The sequence below is a fragment of the Magnolia sinica genome, chromosome 19 (assembly GCF_029962835.1).
Source record: "Magnolia sinica isolate HGM2019 chromosome 19, MsV1, whole genome shotgun sequence".
NCBI lineage: Eukaryota > Viridiplantae > Streptophyta > Magnoliopsida > Magnoliales > Magnoliaceae > Magnolia > Magnolia sinica.
The window spans coordinates 21,740,593-21,750,322 of NC_080591.1; the positions used below are offsets into that span (position 1 = coordinate 21,740,593).

Genomic DNA, 9,730 nt, shown 5'->3' on the forward strand with positions numbered 1-9,730 from the left:
ACCCACAGAGCTTGCTAACGTTACACCTGCAAATCCACTTCGTACACCAGCCAATATGCTTCTGTCAACCAGCAGGTAAATAGCTGTATGCCAACCATGCCTGCTACTACTCTCTCTCTCTCTCTCTCTCTCTCTCTCTCTCTCTCTCTATTTCCCTCTCCGGCATAGAAATCGAGCTCCAAAACCCAACGGCTCTCCCTGTATATTTCTCTCCACCAGAGAAATCCCATAAAAGCTCCAAAACCCACCGCAAGACATCTAGCTAACCTTCTTCTTACCTTCTTCTTCAACAAAAAGGGAGAGACAGATACAGAGAGAGACAGATATAAAGAGAGATAGAGAAATAGAGTTGGGGCTCAGGTGTACATTGGGCGGGGTTTTTTGGCGCCAAACGAAAAGCCAAAGATGCGTGGAGAAAGAATTTTTCAAAAATAAGGGATATTTATATCCCGGGTCGGGTCGGGTCGGACCTTTTTGGTTCGGGTTTCGGATCGGTTCTGTTCGGATACACCCCTATCCGAATCCGACCCAAAAAACGATTGGATCTCGATGGACAGATTCGATTAGGGCCGATCTAGGCTGTTGGTTTTGTTCGGAATGGTACTGAGTCGGGTCGGATCCACCAGTTCGGGTCCAACTTGCCCACCTCTATGTACAGGTACCAAAATTAGGGTCCTTGCTCTTGCTCCAGTGGTAGACTCTTTGGAGTTTTAACACATAGTCAAGGGTTCGAGTACCCGTAGGTGGCGAAATCCCACTACCGCTTGAGTGTGTGGTAGTGTGTGTGCGGGTGTAAAAAAATACCAAACCACCTCTACATATCTTAAGATGCCTATTTATAAAGACTCGTCACCCAATGACACAGTTCGTGTTTTGTTTTATCCATGGCTTCTAATTGAATTGAAATAGTGCTTGATGCTTACACACTTTTTTTTTTTCACACGCACCCACGCACTGACGCCGTAGTGGGATTTCACCACCTATGGATACTCTCGAGCCCTTGACGGGGTGTTGAAACTCCTGAGAGTCTACCACCGGAGCAGGAGTAAGGATCCTAATTCAACTCAAATAATGAAAATGTCCCTCATGCGCAAGACAATACGGGGTCGTTTGGCACCTTGGATTGGAGGGGATTGGAGAGGATTAGAGGGGGTTTCAAATCCCCATGGTTGTTTGGCAGCATAAAGCAACTGGGGATTGCCAATCCAGGGGGTTTCCAATCCCCTCTTTGAGGGGGTTTGTATTCCAAGGTGAGAGCTTGGATTACACCTAAAATCATTTGAATAGTTGCATGTATAAATGTATGTCACTGTACACTATCACTCTACTAGGCACATGGCCCACTAACGATGATCAACACCGTCCAAACATTGTTCATGTAGATCAGCACCGTCCAAATATTGTCCAGCACCGTTCAAACATTGTCCATATCAATCAACGATTAAAAATCGTTGGTTAGTCACTCAGACATGATCTTGTGCTTGCGGTCCATCTAAGACTGGAATTTCATCACTTGTAGACAAAACATATATTTTAGCGGGCTTATCACAACCATAGTGTCAAAAATTATATATCTCACTAATTGGGGATATTAAAGTTGATTTAGTAATTAAATTCAAACCCCCGTGAATATACCATGTACAGGTATTTTTGAATTAAAGTTGATTCACACTCAAGGGTACCAAACACACCCAGAGGATTGCCAATCCAGGGGGTTGCGAATCCAGGGGGTTCCAAATCCACGCTCCCAAACAGGCCCTACCAAAACTAGCTGCACTGTATGTAGGTGGACTATGTGAGTGGATGTACCTGATTCCAAGGAGAGGACATCTAGATGGCCGTAACTCGTGGTATTTTAGTTGACATTTCCACTGCTCCATTGAAATGGATGGCTGCAATGAAGAGTGGAAATGATGACCAAAATCATGGATTGAAGTGGACTTTGATTACTTGTACTTATGCTTTTATCTAAGTAAAAGATACCCTACATAATTCTATCCAATTTTTTCTCTGTGATTCTAATAATCTATTTCAAAAAAGTAAAAAAGAGCAAATATACCTTATCCTGTTACAGCCATACATCATAAATTTGGAAGCGGATCTGGGTACGTGTCGTGCGAAGACGAGCGGTGACGCTCTCGAGCTCTGAGTTATACAAACGGTTCAAAGGAAATCAAAGTTACATGGCCCCACAATGATTTATTTATCATATCTACACCGTTCATAAATTTGAAGAGATAATTTTAGATCTATATCCAAAAAATGACTAATTTCAAGGCAAATAGCAGCAGGGACAATGATTCTCGCCCTTAAAAAATTGGTAGGGCCCACCGTTTACTTTCAATCCAATCAGTTCATAAGATAAAAAAAGACATGGATGAAGAGTAAAAACAAATATAATATTGATCCAAAATATCTGTGACCCCCAAAAGGGTTTCGATGGTAGGCGTTCAATCCTCCAATGCTTTTTACAGTGTGGTTCACTTGATTTTTTGATCTGTTTTATTTTTGGGCTCAACCCTTACGATGAGCTCACCAAGTGTACGGACGGTTTGGATATAACTCATACCTCATGATGGGACCCACAGAACTTGGTGACATCAACACATCAGCCACATCGGTGGTGCATGGTACACCAGCCAATCCGCTTCCGGTAAATTTACCATGATTATCCTGTTAGGCTGTTACAAACGGAGACGGATTGGCTACTCCCCCTACCACCACCAGCCCGGTGGCTGGTGGTCGGTGCTCTGTAGACCCCACCATGATGTATGTGTTTCATGTCATTTTAGGGCTTGATCTCAAAAATGAGATGGATATAAATATCAGGTGGACCATACCAGAGGAAATCAATAGTGATTGGATATCCACCCTTAAAATCCTCCTAAGGCCCATTGTTCTGTTTATTTGACATCCAATCTATTGATTAGGTTATACAGACTAAGATGAAGGGAAAAAACAAAGATCAACTTGATCCAAAACTTTTATGGCCCCCAAAAAGTTTTTAATGGTCGACGTTCATTCAACACTGTTTCCTATAATATAGTCTACTTGAGATTGGGATATACCTAATTTTTGATATAATACTATAAAATTATGTATAAAAATAGATGGACAGCATGAATGAAACATATACATCACGGTGGGGCCCATATGGCACCGACCACAAGCCATTGGCTGGTGGCAGGGGAGTAGCCAATCCGTTTCCGTTACAAATATCCCTTATCCTGTTACAGCTATACATGATAATATGGTAAATTTACCATGACCCACGTACACGGTATCAATATTGCACGATCTTGGGCTCATTGCAGGCTTAATTGCTACTGAAGTGACGTCACTATGATTTGTGGGCCCCACCGTGATATATGTGTTGTATCCATACTGTCCATCCATTTGGAGAGATCATTTTATGGCATGAGCCAAAGAATGAGGCAGATCTAACGAACAGAAAAAAATGGGGCAGTGACATCCACTGTTGAAACATTTATAGGGCCTACCATTATGTATTTTTGATATCCAATCTGTTCATAAGTTAACATAGAGATAGATGAAATGAAAATTAGCTTGATCTAAAACTTTCGTGGCCCCTATGAAGTTTTGAACGGTAGGAGTCACTGTCCCCACTGTTTTCAACGGTGGGAATCTGCCTCATTCTCTAAAAAGATCTCTTCAAATAGATGTACGGTGTGGATATAACGAATACCTCATGTTATAGGCCACAGAACTTGGTGACGTCACTTCAGTAGCAAATTGGCTAGTGACGTTGTGAGTATCTAATCCACGTCCAAATTAATGGGCCATGAGATGAGCGACGGAAATAATAAGAGATGCTTAAACTCTATTTAGATATTTGAAACTAGGAGAAAATGTTTTGAAATTACTAGTTTGTGTTAGAAGTAACTCAACTAGAGGACTCTTCACGTGGGACCCACAATGGTGGCCCACTCAATTGTGAGATCACAATCACAGTTCTCTATGGTAAAAAAAAATATATGATCCACACCCTTGATAGCTTGGAAACTCTAGGCATCTGAGGGTCATGATCAAGGACCACTTGATGGTCAGTGGTGAAGAACAATAAGGCCCAGGTTGGGTTGGACTCATTCTCCATATGCTTAGTCTACAGGTGTCAAATTATCAAGGGTTGGCCCACATGAATTTTGAAATTTTGGGTCTTTGTCCATAATTTCTATGGTGTGGCCCACTGTCCAATCTGATGACTAGATCTGAGTGATTTTTGGGTATCAAATTTTCATGGTGGGGTAACCCTACGCACCCCCAAGGGCCCCCACATGCTCTGTTTGTACATAGAATAAAAAAGACAAGAAGAAAAAAACAGAGGCGAAGAACAAGAAGAAAATCCAAAATGGGAACATTTGTGAACATGTATACAAGTATGTCTTTGTAATTATTTACAAAATCGTTGTATTACAAACACATCTGTAGCATCATACAATCCAAGAATCTCACCCAACCCTAACTCTTCTCTTCTAACTCTGGCTGTATTTGGATCATGACATTTCAAAGGCGGAGAAAAATAATTCAAGAATGTGAAAACTATAACCTTAATAGAATTTTCAAGAACTGCGAAAAGGGTTTCTTTCATGGCCGAGAACAAGCTATTTCATAATGGCTCCAACATCTTTTCATGTCATTTGGAGATTTTATTAAGAATAGAAATCCCAAAAATAGTAAATTATGTTTTCTCACCAGCCCAAGCCAAATGCACACCTAGACTCCTGCACGAGATCGAAATGATTTACAAACCATTTATGATCTTGACCAAACACACCTGCAATTCGCGATCGAAATGATTTACAAACCACCCAATTCATGATCTAGCATAGCGCCCAAACGGTGCTTAAGCAACCAACTCGCTGACCAACGGCTCAAGATCAAACTGCCCATGACAACACTCCATAGCACTGACCACCTCTAGAAAAGTTGGCACTGTGCATGGGACCACTAGCCCATTCCTTTGTTCAAAACCATACTCCTTGTAGGCCTTCTCTAGTAACATTTTGAAGAGTGGGTGTGATAGGAATGCCATGGGCACGACGAATCTCTGCCGTTCTTCACCAATGTAGACCGCGAAAAACCCAGTTGGTGTCTCAGGAGAAGACTCTAAATCATCCACCTCATCGCCGCGCCGGAGGCACTTGTATTGCGGTTGTTGACGCCTTCCAAACACCACCTTCTTGGCTAGCTTCTTAACAGACTTCATTTTCTTCACCAACATCTCTCTCGATATGGGATTTGGAGAAATGGGCAGATCTTGAAATGAGAGAGATGATAGGTGTGGAATTTGTAGTCGTGCATTGAAGGGGAATGTCCCAAAATTCAAGCCTTTGATAGCTATTTTTCTATCTTTCCAATGACTAAATAAAGGGAAGGAATCTAAACTTGGTGAAATGTCACTATCTTGGGAAAATGTACTTTGTCTGTACTTTGACTTTTAAATAGAGTGAGTTGGGTTAGGTTTTCCAAGTTGGTTTAAAACTGAAAAACCCAACCCAACTTAAAAAGAACAGCCTCAAGGCAAATAACTCATGGCGAGTTTTCTTACATCCTTACCGTCCATTAGATGTTCTTGTCCAAAACTAAAACTAGTCTATTCTTAGCTGTGTAAGCTTGTTTTAACAAACCATCTGACAAGCATTATAGAAACTTGGACATTACTTCATGAAAATTACTCAGCTAGAATAACACATAATAAAAACTTGTATCAGTAATTAAAAATTTTATATCATGCTCTGAGAAGAGAAAGAAATTGTCGATAGAATCTATATTTGCTGCTCACCTCTACACATCTTGAGATGCCTATTTGCCTTATCCAGGACTCCTGATTTAATTGAAACAGTACTTAATGCCTACACATTTTCCTAACTCAAGACTGAAATAATCAAACTGTCTCTCCATGTATGTGGACTATGTGAGTGGATATAACTGATTCACTGGAGAGGGTATCTTGATGGCTGTATCTCTTTGATGAATGGATTGGATTTAGAATTGATGTTCCATGCTGACGATTGATGATAATATTTAAAATACAAAAGTCATTGAAATGGACCGTTGAAATGAGTGGTGGAAATGTCGACCCAAATGGACATAAGGATAGAAAGCCTTCAATCCGGTGAGCGACAGATTGATGGAAACTTTGATTACAAGACACCCATGAAAGCTTAGGATCAAGTAAAAATCTCTAGCAAATCAGGCAATTAAAACACACCCTTGTTAGAGATTTAGGGGGAAAACATTTCTTTTAAGGATACATGTAGTAATAGTTTTAACTAATCAAAAGATACCCAAGTAATTAATCTTAACCATTTATTTTCTATGATCCTAACCATCTATTTCAATAAAATAAAAAAATAACCCAAATATCCTTAATCTCATTAAGACCATACATGCTTAATTACAGTGGTTTTACCATGACTTACTCAAACAGTGTCAATATTGTAGGATCTTGATCTCATTGCTAGCTTAATAGACTCTTATGTGGGCCCAATTTTTTGTTATTCAAATATCATTAGATATCCCAAAATGGGCTATCTAGATATATACCAAAGTACCAAGGGATGCTTATACTCTATCTAGATAGCTGAAATTAGGAGAAAATCGTTTGATAGTACTAGGTTGAGTTGGTAGTCACTCAACTACTCAACTAGAGGACTCTTCATGTGGGACCCACAATGATAGACCATTCATTACGCTATCACAATCACAGTCCTCTATAACAAAAAAATAAAAAAATAAAAAAATAAAAAAAATAAAAATCAATGATCCAACCCTGCTAGCTTGAAAATCTAGGCATCTGAGGGTCATGATCAAGGAATACTCCATGGTCATTGGTCATGAAAAAATTGACCCACGACCGACTAAAGCGATTAGTCATGGGGTGGGTTGGACTCATTGTCCATATACTTACCCTAATAGTGTTAAATTATCAAGGATGGCGGGGCCTTTACGCATATCAAGCCTAGGTCCAGCTCAATTAATTATTGGGCCTAAATGCGGTCAAGGATGTAGTTTAATTCGATACAATCACTACACCAAAATCGCTATTTAGGAACGGTTGAAATCGGTAGTTTAATAAAACCTGGTCAAGAAAAGCCCCGATGCCTAGTCTGAAATAGGTGTGAAGCGGGTTGTCCTCATGCTAGTTTGGGCCATCATAGACCATTTTCCATCCTAGTTATAAGGGATGAAATATCATTAGAATCATTATTTGATAAAATTAAATTACATCATCTAGATTGCTAACTGGATTGCAGTTGTCGAAAAAAAAAATTCAACTTTTGAAAAGCTTGATTTTCAAATGCATTATGTTCAAACTAGCTCTTGAATGTCTAAACCTATTAGATTTTTTTTTGGAAAGAGGTATGATCATCTACAGGAAGTTGTGGGTCAGTCAACTTACAATATTTTAATTAAATAGAAAAGAAATTATGAAGGAATCCCAAGCTAGAAAGATTGCATTTCTCTTTTGAAAATCATTTACTTAAAAACATATTCTCATTGTTGGGATTTTCATTATTTTAATCTTTAGCTATTATTGTTGGTGACAAATCTCATTTCATTTAAAAAAATGTCTGCATGATTTAAAAAAATCGAGGCTTTTCTTGGGATATTCTCAGAAAAATGAGAGATGATTATATCCAACCGATTGGACCACTAAATTAACATCCAACAAGTGGATACTTTTTATTCTATCATGTTTGTGTAAAAACCAATCCACCCCAATGGTTTACCCACCATGAGGAGCACCTTATGCGAAGATCAGTGTAATCCACCCATCAGGTGGGCCACACCTTTGTTTCTATATATTATCACTGACCATCCATTGTTTTGTGCAATTTGTCCCATCTGATGAGCGGAATGGATCAACTTTTGCAATAGCCGATTCTCATAGTTCGACCAAGCTATTGAACGGGTTGGATTGTACACACATTTTCTTGATGGACAGTAATTAATTGTCCAACCAGTTGAATAAAAAAATATTACCTTAGCATGGAGATCTCAACTGCTTTTAGCTGTCACATGTTCAGTTCTTGGGGCTATTCATCGAGTGGGGCCCATCACATTTTCTTTATTCTGAAATCATTACTACTTCAAATGTATGGCATCTTCTTCTCACGTATAATGATGAGACTAGTGGTGAGAAGGTATGGACATGGAAGAGAATGAAATGGGGTGTGAGAGAGAGAGTGTGTGTGTGTGGTGGGTGGTTATGTCCATTACCATGCCGTGTAGGATGTATGTGTGGTGTGTGGTTATGTCCCCGATTTTATTATTATTTTTTTTTTTATTTTTTTTGTTTTTGTTTTTTTTAATACACACGCACGCACACACCACCACACACTCGCTGTAGTGGAATTTCATCACCCATGGGTACTCGAACCTCAACCAGGTGTTGAAACTCTTGAGAGTCTATCACCGGAGTAAGACTAAGGACCCATGTGGTGTTGAAACTCGTGTGGTTATGTCCCTTACCATGTGTATATTTCTTAAATATTTTTTAACAGGGAAGTTAAGTTAAAAAGTCAAATTAACGAAATAGTTTTATTTTAATCAGTACTGTAGCATTTTTTTTTTTTCAAATATATAATGGTTTTATTTTATTTGTTGTAACAGTTTTCTTTTTAATTTATAATCATTACAGAAGGAAAAAGCCTCCGTTGTCTCTGACTGAGAAGTTGATATTCACAAATTACAAATTTATAATTTCTATAAAACAAAAAGGAAAAAAATTTAAAATATTAAGAACAGGTTGAAGCACGTGTGATCATATTGTCTTTAAAGTGTTATTTGCATATTCTCAAATTAATTGAGACTGCTGACAAGTTGCAAGAAAATAGCTTTTAGGATACGGTGAACCTAAGTGAGGTTATGCATCCAGTAAGCATGAAGTAACTACTATATGGGACTCTCTGAATACAGTTTGTTGGTAGATGAAAATTTTAAAGAAAAATTCTCAAATTATAGAGGGTCAGAAAAAAATTGCTGACTTAGACCACTACACTAGCCTGTTTCTGAAGGACTTGCGAGCTTAGGTTCGTATTGAACCATCCAAGCTTGGCTTATATAAGCTAGGGTAGCTGGACGTTTTAGTGAGGGTTATAACTCTTAATTAACCGTTTCTGACTGTTGGTGAGAAATTAGTTGTTATTTGGTAGTTTCTGACTATTTTGCATGTGGAAAAACCAGCTGCATGCTAGCCACTTAGACTCAATATTGGCTAGTTGTTTATGATTGTTGGGCTACCCACATGCAGTAGTTTTTGCATGGTCCGGTCTATTACTATATGAGCAGTTACAACAGGCCTCTTAAATGGATACTTTTAACCCTTATATAAGGCAAACATGTCTCTCTTACACCTCTTACTTACAACACTCCAGCCACCTAACCCACACCTCTTAACCATTGTCTCATCACAACTCACACTCGTCTCGTTACGGTTCATAGGGGAGCAACCCATATGCGACACGATGCGCACGTGGGAAGTGTGACACTAGCGCCTCTATAACCACACTGTCTCACATGCACATGCACATGCCCATGTCCGAACCCTCGCACCAAGCCCGAGGCATGACCGTGACCATGCCCATGCATGTGCGTATGTGTTCCAGTACTTCACACTGGAACGCGCAAGTCTCGGTACTCCTCAGATTCACCAAGCAAATAGTAAGGTACTCAACACCCTGCTTATTAAGACAAAATTTTCTTC

At 39.3% G+C, this 9,730-nt stretch overlaps 1 protein-coding gene across 1 annotated transcript; it reads right to left on the reverse strand.

The window, feature by feature from the left end:
* Window positions 1-4,346: 4,346 nt before the first annotated feature.
* On the reverse strand, window positions 4,347-5,339 carry LOC131234829 (auxin-responsive protein SAUR21-like). The gene has a single exon (XM_058231809.1). It carries the CDS (start codon window positions 5,240-5,242, stop codon window positions 4,865-4,867), a length of 378 nt encoding a protein of 125 aa, XP_058087792.1. The 5' UTR covers window positions 5,243-5,339; the 3' UTR covers window positions 4,347-4,864.
* Between the last annotated feature and the right edge of the window lie 4,391 nt (window positions 5,340-9,730).